Below are 17,393 nucleotides of genomic sequence, written 5' to 3'. Positions count from 1 at the left end.
CGCTCTGACTGCCCATTGGATTGGGGATGGAATCCGGAAGTCAGACTGACTGTGGCTCCCAGCAGGTGACAGAACTCCTTCCAAAAAGCGGAGGAGAATTGTGGACCACGGTCAGAAACTACATCCTTTGGCAGTCCGTGGATCCGGAAGACGTGTTCCAGGACCACCTGGGCGGTCTCCTTGGCGGTTGGGAGCTTGGGGAGGGGAATGAAGTGTGCCATCTTGCTGAAACGGTCAACAATGGTGAGAATGACGGTCATGCCACTTGAAGGGGGCAGCCCCGTGACAAAGTCAAGGGCGATGTGAGACCAGGGACGTCTGGGCACAGGCAGGGGCTGCAGCAATCCGGCTGGGGGCTGGCAGGACGACTTGTGTTGGTTGCAGATGGGGCAGGCTTGGACGAATTCCCGTACATCCTTTCTCAGAGAGGGCCACCAGAACCTCTGGGCGAGCAGGTTGTAAGTGCGGGTGGAGCCAGGGTGACAAGCTAGGCGGGAGTCATGTCCCCACTGAACGACCTGGGACCTCAGGTCTTCGGGGACAAAAAGGCGGTCAGCTGGGCAAGTGCTGGGACCTGGCTGGTTACGGAGAGCCTCCAGCACCTGTTCCTCAACAGCCCAGGTCAGAGCTGCAACGATGCAGGGACTTGGCAGAATCGACACTGGGTCCTTGGAGGGGGTGTCATCCTTCTGGAATTGACGGGAGAGGGCGTCTGGCTTGGTGTTGCGTGATCCAGGCCGGTATGACAGAGTGAAATTAAACCTGGTGAAGAACAGGGCCCAGCGGGACTGCCTGGAGTTCAACCGTTTGGCCGTGCGGATGTACTCCAAGTTCTTATGATCGGTCCAAACGAGAAATGGAATGGTGGACCCCTCCAGCCAGTGACGCCACTCCTCCAAGGCAAGCTTCACAGCCAGCAGCTCACGGTTCCCTATGTCGTAATTGCACTCAGAGGGGGACAACCGACGTGAGAAAAAGGCACAGGGATGGAGCTTCCTATCCTCCGCAGCCCACTGAGAAATCACAGCACCAACTCCCACATCCGAGGCGTCCACCTCCACAATGAATTGCCGGTCCACATCAGGCATCTGGAGGATGGGAGCGGAGGTGAACCTCACCTTGAGGGTACTGAAGGCTTTGTCGGCTGCTGGGGTCCAGGTGAAGGGTTGCTTGGTGCTGGTTAGAGCAGTGAGAGGGGCAGCAACGGTACTGTAGTTCCGGATAAACTTTCTATAGAAGTTAGCAAACCCCAGAAACTGTTGCAGCTTCTTTCTGTTCTCCGGAACTGGCCACGAAGTGACTGCTGATACTTTGGCAGGATCCATTTGGATACTTCCCTCTGCCACTATGTACCCCAGGAAGGCCACTGTCTTGACGTGAAACTCACATTTCTCTGCCTTGGCGTAGAGGGAATTCTCCAGAAGACGATGAAGGACTTGCTGGACATGGCGGGTGTGTTCAGACAGGTTTCTGGAGTAGATTAAGATGTCATCCAGGTAAACGAAGACAAACTTGTTTAACATGTCCCGCAGTACATCATTCACTAGAGCCTGGAACACAGCAGGAGCATTGGTGAGGCCAAAAGGCATAACCAGATACTCGTAGTGGCCTGTTGGTGTATTGAATGCGGTTTTCCATTCATCTCCCTCCCGGATCCGCACTAGGTGGTAAGCGTTTCTGAGATCCAACTTGGTAAAAACAGTGGCTCCCTGGAGCAACTCAAAAGCAGAGGTGAGCAGAGGCAGAGGGTAACGGTTTTTCACTGTGATGTCGTTGAGTCCCCTGTAGTCGATGCAGGGGCGAAGAGATCCGTCCTTCTTCCCCACAAAGAAGAAGCCAGCACCAGCAGGAGATGAAGATGAACGGATTAATCCTGCGGACAGAGAGCCATTGATGTAGTCCTCCATGGACTTTCTTTCAGGAGCAGACAACGAATAAAGACGACCCTTTGGAGGGGCTGTTCCAGGGAGGAGGTCGATGGCACAGTCGTACGGTCGGTGAGGGGGCAGAGATGTGGCTCTTGCTTTGTTAAACACCTCTCTGAGACCATGGTAGCATTCTGGGACATTGGAGAGGTCAGGAGCGGAGTTAGTAGGTACTGGCCGAGGGGGTAGTGCGGCAGCAAGCAGGCAGGTTCGGTGGCAGTCCTCTCCCCACTCCCTGATCACCCCGGTCACCCAGTCGAGCTGAGGGTTGTGCCGGCGGAGCCATGGGTAACCCAGGATGAGGGGTTGGCCTGGAGAGGGGAGCAGGTGAAACTGGATAGTTTCTTGATGGTTACCGGACAGACCCATCGAGACCGGGGCCGTGACATGAGTGACCGATCCGAGTAAGTGTCCGTCCAGTGCCCGGGCAGGAATAGGAGGTGTCAAACGGAGGTTCTCCAGTCCCAGTTGGCGTGCCAGCTTGATGTCCATTATGTTGGCTTCGGCGCCAGAATCCACCAGAGCAGCCAGGGTGTGAGTTGAGTCAGAGAGGCGGAGGTGAACTTGCAGCAGGGGTTTGCGGTCGGAGGACTGGATGGTCATTGAACTCAACCGGACTCCCCCTATGCCCGGTGAGCTTCGGCCCTTTAAAGGGCAGGTTACCACACGATGTCCATCACCTCCACAATAGAGGCAGAGGTTTGAGGTGAAGCGGCGCTGGCGCTCTGCAGGAGTGAGAGAGGCTCGCCCAATCTCCATAGGCTCAGACTGATCAAGCTGACCAGGGTGAGTGGCAGTAGATGACAGGAGCCCAGTCGGATCTCTCCGAATGCCGGTAGTAGGTGGACCTTGGCGCCCCCTCTCACGACGACGGGTCTGTATCCTTCTGTCGATCCTGACAGTCAGTGCGATGGCTTCATCAAGAGTGGAAGGCAGTTCATGGGAGACCAACTCGTCCTTGATATAGTCAGCCAAACTATGGAAGAACGCGTCCACCAACGATGGTGTGTTCCAAGAACTTCGTCTAGCCAGGGTTCGGAAGTCGATGGAATGGTCTGCGACTGTACGTCTGCCTTGTCGAATACTGAACAGTTCACGAGACGCCTCTGCGGTTGGTGAATCCAGGTCAAACACCTTCAGCATCTCCTCAGCAAACAGGTCGAAGGTTGCACATGCGGGGGTTTGACGTTCGAACTCTGCTGTTCCCCAGAGTCGAGCTCGGCCCGTCAGGTGAGTGATGGCATACCCAACCTTAGCCCTCTCCGTGGCGAAGGTCCTTGGCTGCAAGGAGAACTGAAGTCGGCAGCTAGTCAGGAATGGCCGGACCTGGGTTGAATCGCCGTTGAACCGCTCGGGGTTTCCAATCTTGGGTTCCGGAGCAGCGGCTGCAATGACCGGGGCAGGTAACTCGGGGGCAGGGCTGGTGGGCAGACTGGCTGGGGTAAGGTTGGTGAGGAGTTGAATGATCATGGCGAGTTGTTGTTGCTGCTGCTGGAACTGCTGCTCATGCTCATCGGTTTCCATGTCGGGGAAAGTGTGCGCTGAGTCCATAATGGTCAGATCGTACTGTCACGGTTCAGACAGACGACCAGAGGACCACAATTGCGTCACACCAGAAAGTTTATTAAAACTTAAGGGAAAAGGGAAGTAGGGAGTGAATGAAGGCTCCAGGGGTAACAGGGATCCCGTCCAATGTGCTGGGTCTGTGCCCCCCCCAGTGGCAGCGATGCGTCCTAAGAAGCCGGTGGTGGGTGGTCCAGAAGTCCTGGGGGGGGGAGACACAGACACAACAGGGCGGAATGAAACAAGGCAGCAGTACAGTTCAAGGGAAATCCAAAATACGTAGTAGCAAGGCAGAAGGCTGGTCAGAGTTACCGGGATTGAAGAGTAGTCAGGAGTCGTTATGGCAGAAGCAGGTCTGGATCTCCTGGGGCAGAAGAGTATCCAAAAATCAGGCAGGTCCGGGGTCACAAAACCAGGGTGAGCCAGAAGCGCGAGCAAACAGGTTCCGGGTGTGAGCTTTGCAGACGATCTGACACCGGAGAGCTGAAAGACAGGGCCTTAAATACTGGGAGAGGTAGTGGGTAATGCAGCGCAGCTGGCAGAGTAATTAGAGCAGAGCAGAGCAGGGACAGGTGGAGCTAGTTAGGCTGAGTAGAGAGAGTGGTGAGCAGAGTGGAAGAAAATTAAGGTGGTAACCCGGTGGAGTGAGAGGCTCATGACAGAACTCTTCAAACGGCCTCAGTTTGGAGAATGTTTATGTGTCAATCCAAATGCAGTCATTACAGGCCACAAAGCCAGAGTAACAGGCATTTTCTAATTACGTTTCTATTTAAATCGAGGTTTTCATGTTGTTCCCGGGCATGGAAGCATGAACACAAAGCTTAAACAGCGGACGCTGGTTTCTGCCCTGACAGGCACTTTGAGGTAACTCTAATCCCCGGTATTCACCAGATACCAACGTTGATTCAATCATTAACTATTCAGACCTTAACATGTTTGCAATTAATCCACCAGCTCCTTTTCCGCTCTAGTGTGTAACACAGTATCAGAAATGCCTGTCACTGTCTATTGTGAAAGACTTAGGAATGGTAGGTATGCGTCGCAATCTCCTCTTACCCAATCACGTAATCTGAAAAAAGTAACAAGAACTTCAGGATTGGGGAAACAGATTGCACAGCACTTGACAGCACACATCTGTGATAACTGTCAAAACATATTGAATTACTGTACGAACAAACGCAATACCCAAGTCAAGTGGCCCAATATTTACATTAACCTAATTCAAACTCAAGCTGACCACCACCCTTCGTTTTCGTTGGTCAGATAACCGTAGTTCAGAGGAGACCCCTCCCCTTTCTGATGGATGAGAATACTCCACTGTGTAGCAAATGTACTGTATGTTGCAATGGAGAGTCGAAGCCAAACTCCAAAATGAGATCCTAAAGCATTGTCAAACAATTAGAACAGATAAACGAACACACATGCACACACACGTTCCACACACGTGCTCGACATACACACGGACAGATTTCTACATTTTGCTTGGACCGCGTTCAAAAGAAACTGTCTTTTATTTTCCCCTTTTAAACTGAGAAGGAAATAAATGTTTCACAATTAATCCCCCTTGTGCGTGAACAGGCATATATTGTTTTCTTTCCTGTATATGTGCTGTATGGTTCAGGCTCAAAACACAGTCATCTGCTGCCAAGCTGTGAGAGTGTCAGAGAGAGAGACAGAGGCTGTGGCAGTAGAAGGCCTTCAATCAACAGGACTCAGTTTGCACAGCCACGACTTTGTCCATCACACATAATTTATGTCAATTACAATACGACAGCTCTTAGCCTACCACTGCTATGCCTGGAATCATGCAAGAGAAGGATAGAGAAAGACAGGAGAGAAGGGAGATGAAGAGAAAAAGAGAGCGAGAGAGCGAGAGAGGGAAGCCGTATAGTATGGGCTTCAGATTTGTCAAAAAGGTCCTGATTTCCCAGAAATATTGGTTACGTTTTGCGAGTTGTCACACGTCTGTCTTTCCAATTTGTTTATTCCACAAGCAGTGTGTGTGAGTGTGTGTGTGTTGACAGACATTAAGGGCATTAGGTCCTAATGGCCCTTCTTACACAATTCCCCTCAGCCTTGGCATTCTCTCACCACTTTGTCCTCTGTCTGTCTACAGTAGATGGGCAAAGACTGATTCATGCAGTGGGTGTCTGGGTATACCTGTTTAAATGAATGTGTAAGTGTAAGTATACAGCACCACATGGTAGTCCCGTGTGTTTGTGTGTTAGGAGCATACTCACGTCACCATGCGGGAACACTGCGTGCCCCAGGAGCAGGGGTGGTAGTCAGGCTTGACGTAGGTCTCCACTCCATCCTCCACCACACAGCTCACTGTCTTCGTCACCACATACGCACACCAGTTTCTACAGGGAGAGAGAAGGGGGGAAGTTAGTTTGAGATACATTTTTACGTATTAATCTATGCACACATGACTGTAAGTCGCTTTGGATAAAAGCGTCTGCTAAATGGCATATTATTATTATTATTATTATTATTATTATTATTATTATTATTAATGCACATACTGTATGTATGTACGTTTAGAGATGAGAGATTGCATACAAATCAAGGGAATACACTAAGTATTCAAAGCTGAGATGAGAAATTAGAAAAAGAGAGGGAGTGGACAGTTTGAGGAGACATGTTTATGCCCTAATCATGTATAAGTTAGGTACCGGTAAGTGATTCATTGCTGGGAAAGCTTCAGTATCTCCAGTAGGAGTAACTCTCATGGTCTTGTCATGCGTAAGCAATGAAAATATATGGAGAGGCAAATGCACTCTAACATTTTACTAGGATCTCAAGTACTGGTTCCTCTCACAACAAGTCAGGACTCCAACAGAGAGCTGCCTCTCCTGTCTTAACTAGTAGGGGCTTAGTAGAGTTACAGCTCTGTGCAGTAAAAATGGCACTACATTTGACCAGGTTCCATAGGGAATAGAGTGCCATTTGGTACTCAGCCAGAGGGAGACAGTGCTGAGCTGACTGCAGAGTGAGTGGCAGTCAGATTTAGGGCGGCTGGTCTGACACTTTTTCCATAGCAGCACCAGGGCCAGTGTTGATTTAGAGCTGATCTTGTCTGGGGGCCGCTATGGCCTGGTAAAAGACTGAGTGCTGCCAGAGAAAGGAGCTGTGTAGCCAGTGTGTAGTCAGTGTGCTGTAGTCATGGTCCCCTGCAGAGCGAACCAACTCTCTCTGTGGTCACACTGTCAGGAGATGGACTCTGGGCGCTCAGTCACATAAAACTAACAGAGTTTAACACAGAACACTGCATGGGATGGGACACTGGGATAGAACTGATATAGTACTGAGATACAGTTGACTTGCAGGCACTAAAAAGTTGATTGTTGTGCTCTGATATTGGTTGTACAACATGATGCTTTATTATATCCTAGTGCTAGTTTGTTACAAAAACCTGTACCACTGTACTTTAGAAGACTGTGACAGAGCACTGAGATGGAACACTGACAGTGAACAGTAGGAACACACTAGGAACTATTCCGAACAAAACACATGCTGGTTGTAACTAGAACACCAGATCAAATTCAAACCATTAACTCCCTCCTGGAAAAACAGCAATTTAGGTTTCACCCCTGTTTAGTTTTAGTCTGCCAGGCAAGATCAACAAACAGACCACACTGTGTGGGAGAGAAGAGGAAAGGGGAGTGGAGAGGATCAGCTGTCTGACTGTCACTGGCCTGACAGTGATCCCCCATCAGACTATAGGCTGTGGTCTGTCTGCCACTGAGGCTTTACATTCTGGATTCAGGGGGTTTGTCGCCTCTCGGGCTCGTGCAGTGGAGGAGATCTTCGTGGGCTATACTCAGCCTTGTCTCAGGGTAGTAGGTTGGTGGTCTGTTGATATCCCTCTGGTAGTGTAGGGGGCTGTGCTTTGGCAAAGTGGGTGGGGTTATATCCTGCCTGGTTGGCCCTATCCGGGGGTATCGTCGGACGGGGCCACAGTGTCTCCCGACCCCCCCCTGTCTCAGCCTCCAGTATCTATGCTGCAATAGTCTATGTGCTGGGGGGCTAGGGTCAGTCTGTTATATCTGGTGTTATTCTCCTGTCTTATCCGGTGTCCTGTGTGAATTTAAGTATGCTCCCTCAAATTCTCTCTCTCTTCCTCTCTCCCTCCCATCCCGGAGGACCTGAGCCCTAGGACCATGCCTCAGGACTACCTGGCCTGATGACTCCTTGCTGTCCCCAGTCCACCAGGTCGTGCTGCTGCTCCAGTTTCCACTCTTCTGCCTGCGGCTATGGAACCCTGACCTGTTCACCGGACGTGCTACCTTGTCCCAGACCTGCTGTTTTCAACTTTCTCTCTATCTACCGCACCTGCTATTCAACCTCTAAATGCCGGCTATAAAAAGCCAAGTGACATTTACTCCTGATGTACTGACCTGTTGCAACCTCTACACCCACTGTGATTATTATTTGACCCTGCTGGTCATCTATGAACGTATAAACATCTTGAAGATGTTCTCCACCCGGCACAGCCAGAAGGGGACTGGCCACCCCTCTGAGCCTGGTTCCTCTCTAGGTTTCTTCCTAGGTTTCTGCCTTTTCTAGGGAGTTTTTCCTAGCCACTGTGCTTCTACACCTGCATTGCTTGCTGTTTGGGGTTTTAGGCTGGGTTTCTGTATAGCACTTTGTGACATCTGCTGATGTAAATCTGCTTTATAAATAAAATTTGATTGACTGATTGATCATCATTGCATCACTTTTCAAACACTTCGATTGAAGACACATGAGAAAGACACAGTGTGCACGCAATACATTTCTTAGCATACCAAACTAACCAGGCCAGGCATATGTATTACTCATATTCTCAAGCTTGAGCTTACTGCTTTCTAGTGCCAGTGAGAAGCCCTGTTTCTCTCCACATCTGACATCTGTCCTGTGTTTGAGCAGATAAGCCAGTGTGCAGCTGCATAGAGACAAGCACAGAGGGTTCTAACTAGCCTATCCATCTGGCATGGCTCTTGATTGAGATTTCTGCAACATTCTTCCAAGCTGTGCTTCGGGCACTGGGACAAAAGCTTTGGTGTGTCTATGTAACAAGCCTCATTTGGAAATGATAACACATGGCAATGATGTAATCTCTTCCCAAAACCATCCCTTCCTCTCTTTCTCTTTTATTCCCCTGCTTCTCTTTCTCAGCACGGCATGCTCTCACTCCCCAGATAGCAAAAAAATGGCCTCCCGCTTGCTATTTGCTGCCTTCCTTACACCCAAGGCTATAAATTCCTACCGCCAGCGAGCAAATGGAGTTTGCCTTTCAAGACGTGATTTCCATCTCTGGCGGGTAGCCCCGACTCATACGACCGCTATAAGCCCTTGGCAGGCCATTTTTGCATCTCTGCCGTTTCGCCTCCACTCAGAGGACAGCTATAAACCCAAGGCAAGCCATCTATCCATGAGCTAATTTGAAAGACAATAGCAAGGAATTTTTCTAATCTCAAATTCGGCCTGCCACCTTCCAGCTAACCACAGCCAGCCAGAGGCTGCAAGCTGTTTTTGTTGTTTCTATAAATACCTTACATTTGTTGTGATTTTAATTTGATTCGATTTATTTGCCAATTTAAAAACACAATAAAACCACACATGTGGACATAATGCATTTACAATCTTTGAGGATGAAACAAAAAAAGTGATACACCTAATGATTGACAGTTTAAGTAGATACATTATGTATTGATTATACCTAAAAATAGCCTACATTGTTGCCATTGATTTAATATACTATATATTTGAGGCAATACAAACGGTTCCTTTCTAGCAATAAATGCAGCTCCCTAAACCGCCTCACCCACTTGAAGAAAATATTTGATCACTACCTACAGTTGGACGCGGCTGCTCTTAAACCCCCACAGAAGAAGCCAAAAAGCCTCAATAGGAAGTTATCTTTGACCATCGAGTTTTCAAACCTGTCTTTGATACAGATAGTAGCCAGTAGCTTTTTGGAGAAAAAATTCAGTCGATATACACTGACTATACAAAACATTAAGACCACCTGCTCTTTCCATGACATAGACTGGCCAGGTGAATACAGGTAAAAGCTATGATCCCTTATTGATGTCACTTGTTAAATCAACTTCAATCGGTGCAGATGAAGGGGAGGAGAAAGGTTATAAAAAAATACATTTGTTATTATTACTTTTAGCCCTTTTTCGTGATAGCCAATTGGTAGTTACAGTCTTGTCCCATCGCTGCAATCCCCTACGGACTCGGGAGAGGCATGCTTCCTTCGAAACACAACCCTGCCAAGCTGCAATGCTCGCTTAACCCGGAAGCCAGCCGCACCAATGTGTCACAGGAAACACCGTCCAGCTGGCAACTGAAGTCAGCTTGCAGGCGCCCAGCCCGCCACAAGGAGTCGCTAGAGCACAATGGGACACGGAAATCCCGGCCGGCCAAACCCTCCCCTAACCCGGACAACTGTGCGCCACCTCATATGTCTCCCGGTCACGGCCGGCTGTGACACAGCCTGGGATCGAACCCAGGTCTGTGGTGACGCCTCAAGCACTTCGAAGCAGTGCCTTAGACCACTGCGTCACTCGAGAGGCCACGAGTTTGTGTTTTCTACAGGATGTACTGTCCCCACCTACGTCAACTAATCATGTCAATGCGGAGCTATATAGAGCCCTCCACATAGTTAAAACATTTGGGAGGCACATGACGATGCAGTACAGAGCTCAATTTGGCCTCTGGGTGCCTCTGGAGGCTCTGCAATTGCGTCACACCCTCCAGCCTCCGACCACATTTTCGGATTAAGCATGAAATGGCTTTTAGTCTAGGCCTCCACAAAGGATTAGTTCACTGAGATGGGTGCAAATATATATACTTGTTTCTGCACGACTAAAACAATCTCGGTCGACCAACAGCCTAACGACCAAACTATCCACCAGTCAACTAATTGGGGTCAGCCCTACAACTTGCACATCTCTATTTGGTGTAGCCTTAAACATCATGGTCACTCCCAATGTGTTATTTCATTGTTTTGATGTCTTCACTATTATTCTACAATGTAGAAAATAGTAAAAATAAAGAAAAACCCTTGAATGAGTAGGTGTGTCCAAACTTTTGACTGGTACTGTATATATATACATATTCTTTTAGTATATTTACAATGTCACTTATTTGATTCCTTAACTATGTCACTTTGATTACTATGTCACTTTTGTTGCCATTGCACTGTGTGAGAAGCCTGTCAATAAACATTGTATTTGTTGTCACATGTTGATCCAGGGAACCAGGACTGGCACTCTTTATCTGATATTTTGCACACACATAATAATTTACAGTACTCGTACTTGTGGAAATCACAAAACTGTTTTTCAAATGGACATGGCATCCAATGTAACTATAAATATATAAAGAATAAGTGGTGAAAGGGAGAAGGCACGCGCTGGCTTGTCGCTGAAAAAGCGTCTTGACTCCGACTGGCAGCTGTAGTGTCGCTGGTCGGGACAAGGGCGGGTGGGCTGTGTGAGGAAAATGGCACGTGAACGGCAGGTGCACGGCTGCCACTTGACAAAGTGGGCTATTGCGGGTGCCCTGTGAATGAGGCGATTGGCAAAAAAGCTGTCGCACGGCGCACAACCACTCTGGAGGGACGCTGGCCTCTCCTTGTGCTCATTGCTAATTGGGTCCGACCACGAAATTGCGTGCTGTGTGGCAGTGTGCTGACTCAGTGTCACACCACCCACATGAAAAAAATACTACAGTTTCTGTAAGGGATAATCAACGAGGGGCTATATACGTTCTATGGAATATAATGAACGACGTGGAAGGTGTGTTCCATGATGCGCTATTGGAATGAAACTAACCTTCCACGGAGTTGCATTATTTTCCAGAGAATGCATAGAGCCCTGAGTTGATTATACCTTTTATACCATGGGGCTATAACCTAACACATTTGCTGCTAGAAATGTGTTCATTTGCAGGTAGAAATGTGTTCAACATCCATTGAAGTAGCTAGCAAGTTTACTAGATAGCTACAGTAGTTGCCTTGGTAACCACTTGCTAGTTTAGCTAACCAAACCATCAGTCCTAGCTTGCTTTAATGAAAATCGAATTCAACAATGGCAATAATTTTTTCAATTCGACTTTTGCTTTCAAAAGCAGCTCAAACATAAACTATAGCCATTTAATTCTACCGTGCTGATATACCATGCGTTATAGGGAAGTAATTCATGCTCTAGAATGCCCTTAAAGCCAATCAGAAACGAGTATTCAACAATGTCATGGTATATTATACACTGAGTATATGTAGCGGACATGAGTCGGTCATGGTCACGTGATGAGGTAAACCTGCCTGCGAACTTCAAAACCAGTGTCTGCCCTCGGCCCAAAAGAGAATTTTTGAAATGTCTAAGATATTGTTTGCTCCCATGGGAGACCCGGGTTCGCATACCAAACATTAGGAACACCTTCCTAATATTGAGAACAGACTTAATTCGTCAGGGCATAGACTCTACAACAGGGATCATCAACTAGATTCAGCCACGGGCCGATGTTTTTTTGAGCGGATGGTCGGGGGGCCAGAACATATTTACAAAAAATGTGTAGATGACAAATTCACCACAAGAAGCCCAAACAGATACAGTATAATGTTTGACTAAAATATAATAATTTCAAACCTTGCTTACATTTGTATACGATCACATTTCTCTTGATTATGCATGGGAATACTTGGGAACATTTCTTAATTAAAATCTTTTTTTTTTTTTTGCTCAGAAAACTTGGGGGGCAAAATAAAAATGAACCGCGGGCCGCCAGTTGGGGAACCCTGCTCTACAAGGTGTCAGATTATAATTTGTATCATATCATACGAAATGGATGATGGACATCCACAAATTAATACATACTGTACCAAATGTAACATATCATACTAATTTCAGTGTCCCGGATTTTCCTTTGTTATGTTACGTCTACCCCTGAGTCTAGGTTGATCAACTAACTACTAATCTAGGCCTAAAGGTTGGTTTTCAGACCAGGCTTAGACCTATGTGGGGTCTGCTATGTGTGGTCTGCAATTGCGGCCAGCCATGTTATATGGTCCAGCTCTGATTTCAAACCTCCCACATTTTCTATCTTTATGACCCAGAATCACTTCCATACCCCGCTTGCAGCCTCAAGGCCAGGGCGGTGGCCTTACATCAGCAACGACCTTTGACCTATTTCCTCTGTCACACAGCTGCAGACCATGCATGGGAGTCCCGTGCCAGAGCCATGTCACGTTCCTACAACACATACGCACACACACATACGCACATGAGCGCGCACACACACACATGCACACACAGCGAACACAGATGTTCCCAGAGAGCACCACAATTAACTGAGAGGATGTTTCTCATTAATCATAAAGGGTTTGGCGACATGTTTATTGTTTTGGCACCCTCAAAACAGTCTCTCTCTGTCCAATGCATTACACAAGAGGTCTCCATCCGCTTCCACCATAACTTCCACCATAACCGTCCCAGTAACCGCCTGCATCCACCCTTCCTTGGCATTCTCCCATAGAGTATGACTACAGATAGGAGAACCCCATGTCGCTGTCGCCCTAAGATGATGAAGATGATGAGGATGAGGAGAGGGGCCTCCACCCCAATCAGTTAATCCAGCAGACATTGTAAACAGGCCCCTTACCCAGACCCTATTGGTTTACGTCACCACCATGCAGCCTCAGCCTCCCAGGGGGCCAGGACCTCATCAATCTAAGTGCATCCTGTGAAGTCTGAACATAAAGTATAACAACACTGCCCACCCTCCTGGGCCCAATGGGGAGAAGTGTGTTTGTTTGTGTGTTTGGTTTTACTATCCTTGTAGGGTACAGAAGTACTCATAGTAAAACAAGTGGGGACATTTTACCGGTTCCCACAAGAAAAAAGGCTATTTTAGGCTTAGGGGTTAGGTTTAGGGTAAGGGTTACAATTACGGTTAGGGTTAGAATTAGGGTTAGGGGTTAAGGTAAATTCACACACTACAGAGATGTAAGGTATGGAGCATAGCACAGTGTTGCAATGTCGTTTTTCGTTACAAAAGGGGTGGCTCCTTATAGTACGCTCTGGCATTCGAACACAGTTTTTTTCTACCTGGAAATTGAGATGCAAAGTATCATTCCTTGTGAAGACTTGAGGGGCAGTATTGGGTGAGTTTTCTGGTATCACTTCTGGTATAAACACGGACGAGATGGACGTGCTGCTACTTCGCTGCTACCGCTATTCTACTTGCAAGCGTCCTTTTTTGTGTTTTTATTTCAACATTTTTTACACACCATTATGTCTCTGTCCAGTTTTGAGGAGCGTCTGTGCAAGGAGGGAGATATCACAAAATGTGAACACTGACACCAATATCAAAGAAAAATGGAGAACGATTCCGGACCGGTATGATCACAATCTGCCGGTATGAACACAATCTGCCGGTATGATCACAATCTGCCGGGATGATCACAATCTGCCGGTATGATCACAATCTGCCGGGATGATCACAATCTGCCGGTATGATCACAATCTGCCGGGATGATCACAATCTGCCGGTATGATCACAATCTGCCGGTATGATCACAATCTGCCGGTATGATCACAATCTGCCGGGATGATCACAATCTGCCGGTATGATCACAATCTGCCGGTATGATCACAATCTGCCGGTATGATCACAATCTGCCGGTATGATCACAATCTGCCGGTATGATCACAATCTGAAAAAGGTGAAGAAGATGAGGAGTGGAGCTGCTGCCGATTGTCTGACAACTGGGTTGGCTTCGTGTTTACGTGAAACATCGTCAGACAGACACCAATAAGCCAGAGACAGTATGTAGTCTTGGAAAAACGTGGAAAAAAACACAAAAATAATATGTGTCCATTTATCTATATGCCAACAGTGCGCAACAATGCCTAATTTATCATAACCATTACAGATAACAAATTCTAATTGCTAAATTTCCCCATATACATATATTCAGTCAATAAAAAATCAAGTGACATTTTAAGATTAAGTCTAAATTAGCACAAAGTTTAGCGAAACCCGTCGCCTTGACTTGCCTGTTCGCATAAGGGGAACTTTATTATGCAACTTGTGTTTGGAGACCGTTGTGGAATGGGAAAGTTGAGTGGCCATTTATTTTTTAAGTGTATTTATTTGGTTTATCCTTATTTTGTTATAAGCTACTTGTCTATCGATGCTGAGTTATGATGGCGGGGCTTCATTCCAAGATTTTGGCTGTTGATACAAGGCTGAGAGGACATTCCTATGTTACTGTAAAGGGACAGCGCCAAAGTGTAACCATGAGTGAGGCTTCACTCATTCTCTGACCATGATCCTTTTCAAGCCTTTTACTTCTTAGTTTCTGCCATATTGCGCTCATTTAGGCCCTCTGTAGCTCAGTTGGTAGAGCATGGCGTTTGCAACTCCAGGGTTGTGGGTTCGATTCCCACGGGGGGCCAGTATGAAAATGTATGCACTCACTAACTGTAAGTCGCTCTGGATAAGAGCGTCTGCTAAATGACTAAAATGTAAAGATGAATTTATTGAAACCATAATATCAACTGGTTATATTATGTTGTGGAACACAATCTTCAAAAAGGTAGAAACCTCAGCAGTGGCGCTTGCTTGTAGAAGCTTATAGCTGTGCAATGGCATAGCCTTGTTTTGTTAATTTAGCATATAAGACACTCTTATTTCCCGAGCCCTTATCACAGTCAAGACACACCTATTTTATAGTAAAAACATGACGCAATATAACAAAATAAAATAAATGTTTCCAAATAGAAAAGGTTGCCACATCTGGAACAGTTATTCCCAGAGTGATCATTTGAAACGCGGCTGAATTTGGCAAGTTGGATTACAAACCAAAATCTGTCTTCTTTTCAATATACAGACATTCGGTTTAGTTTATTCTGCCTGTTCTTTAGAATTGTCAAAATGGATGAACAATTCCACAATGAACACTGCATGGTGATGAATTACGGCCATGACATCCGTTTGGTGAGTGGGCCTATGCTTAATGATTCTGATGAAAATACGCTCTTTGTCTTTATCGAACTACTGCTTTTGTATATTTTCAATGTGGAACCTGTCTAGCCTAACCAATTCTAAAATGGCACTAGCAGTTTGCAAAGTAGCCTAAGCATGAAAAGAAAACTACAGCTCATTGTTGGAACACATATTTTCCTACTTCAATCAACTAGTCCCAACCAGTCCATTTAGAAATGTGATAAAACTTGTGTATCCCATAAATTAGATATGTTTTTATAGGCGTTTATTTCTCTAGGCCTAACGGGAGCTTGTGTGGCCGAACGGGAGCTTGTACAGTATATTTCCTTGTCTTGGTGTTTGTAGAAATGTATAGCTCCAGTGGATTAGTTCTTTATTTAACATGTAGATCTAATCTCTTCTCTACATGACAGGGTTTGTATGCAAATATGCAAGAGGAAGTACTGGTTTTCATTTTATTGGGAAGGAATAGTGTAGCTCCAGGAGACTTATATAGCTCAATTAGTTGTTTATTTACAGTGTAAATGTAATCTATATTCTACATTACAGCTATCATATGCAACTATGCAGGATGCAACACTTGTGTATCCACAGGCAATTAGTTATTTATTTACAGTGAAGATCTAATATCTACTCTATGTTACAGTTAATATGCAACTACACACAATAGAATACTTGTTATGGCTCTTTCTAGGATATGAGAACAGGTTAGAGAGTCCACATGAATCCTAGAGAGTTTAATCCTAGAGAGTTAAACTGAGAACTATTTTCTGTTTCTCCTCTGCAAGTCTATGGGGTATGCATCTGGTATAATATCTCACTTTGGGTGGTTTAGGGTTGTCTGTGTGTTCCAGTTCAGTGTCTCCTCCATGTATGTGGTCTCATGTACCAACTTTAGGTGATCTGCATTCTTTAAACATTTGTCACAGAGGATTTTAACTTCACAGACACTTTCATGGTAAAATGTTTGGTCAACACACGATTTGTCTCATTCTCTACAAGTCTACTAGCTAATATAGGAGGAAGCGAGTGTGAAAGAAAGAAAGAAAGAAAGAAAGAAAGAAAGAAAGAAAGAAAGAAAGAAAGAAAGAAAGAAAGAAAGAAAGAAAGAAAGAAAGAAAGAAAGAAAGAAAGAGAAAGATGGATGGATGGATATGCATGAGCATACCACTTATTCCACAGAAATCCACACGCTCACCGCAATCAGAATTCATTAAATTATGTTGATGAAATGTGCTCTTTTAGGGCCAAATCTCTGTCAGGAGACCATTCACCCCCTTCCTCTTTTTCCATCACATCTTTCGCTAGAGCTGTCCAGAAAAGCATCAGCAGGCAGCTATGGTGGTGTAGGTATGGAAAAGGCCCTTTAGAACTTACTGTCAGAGAGAAAGGGAGAGAACGAGAGACGACAGGGAGAGAGAGAGAGAGAGAGAGAGAGAGAGAGAGAGAGAGAGAGAGAGAGAGAGAGAGAGAGAGAGAGAGAGAGAGAGAGAGAGGGGCGAGAGAGAGAGACAGAGAGAGAGAGAGGGGCGAGAGAAACACGGGAAGATCGAGAGAGAAAGGAGGAGACATAGTCAAAGAGAGAGGAACAAATAGAAGGAAAGAGGTAGACAAACGAAAAACAGCTTCTCATGTTAGAATGTCATATAGGCTGGCAGAGTGGCTGTTGGGAGACAAGTCAATCCAAGAGAGAGTGTGCCAGGGAAAAGGTTACACACACAGTTTAAACCTCCCCAAAGGATGGATAACTTCTACCATAGAGCTGCCATAGAACAAGCTACCTCTCAGAGAGTCAAAAATAACCCCAGAATAACAGAAGCATTAAAGGTGTGGGGTTGGAACGTACAAGAGAAAGATTATGGAGTGTTTGACACTATAGTAATCAATACATCAAATGCAATC

At 46.2% G+C, this 17,393-nt stretch overlaps 1 protein-coding gene across 1 annotated transcript in view; it reads right to left on the bottom strand.

The window, feature by feature from the left end:
- The window catches only part of LOC311146033 (EMILIN-1-A-like), a 64,217-nt gene that overhangs the window by 24,565 nt on the left and 22,259 nt on the right, over positions 1 to 17,393 (bottom strand). The window contains exon 2 of the mRNA XM_084182474.1: positions 5,729 to 5,851. Within this exon, the coding sequence (XP_084038600.1) occupies positions 5,729 to 5,851 (123 nt within the window). The remainder of the gene's footprint in view (positions 1 to 5,728; positions 5,852 to 17,393) is intronic.

The sequence above is a fragment of the Coregonus lavaretus genome, assembly GCF_964263955.1.
Source record: "Coregonus lavaretus genome assembly, chromosome: 18".
In the NCBI taxonomy this organism is placed as follows: Eukaryota; Metazoa; Chordata; class Actinopteri; order Salmoniformes; family Salmonidae; genus Coregonus; species Coregonus lavaretus.
This window is presented reverse-complemented; position numbering and strand designations above follow the sequence as displayed.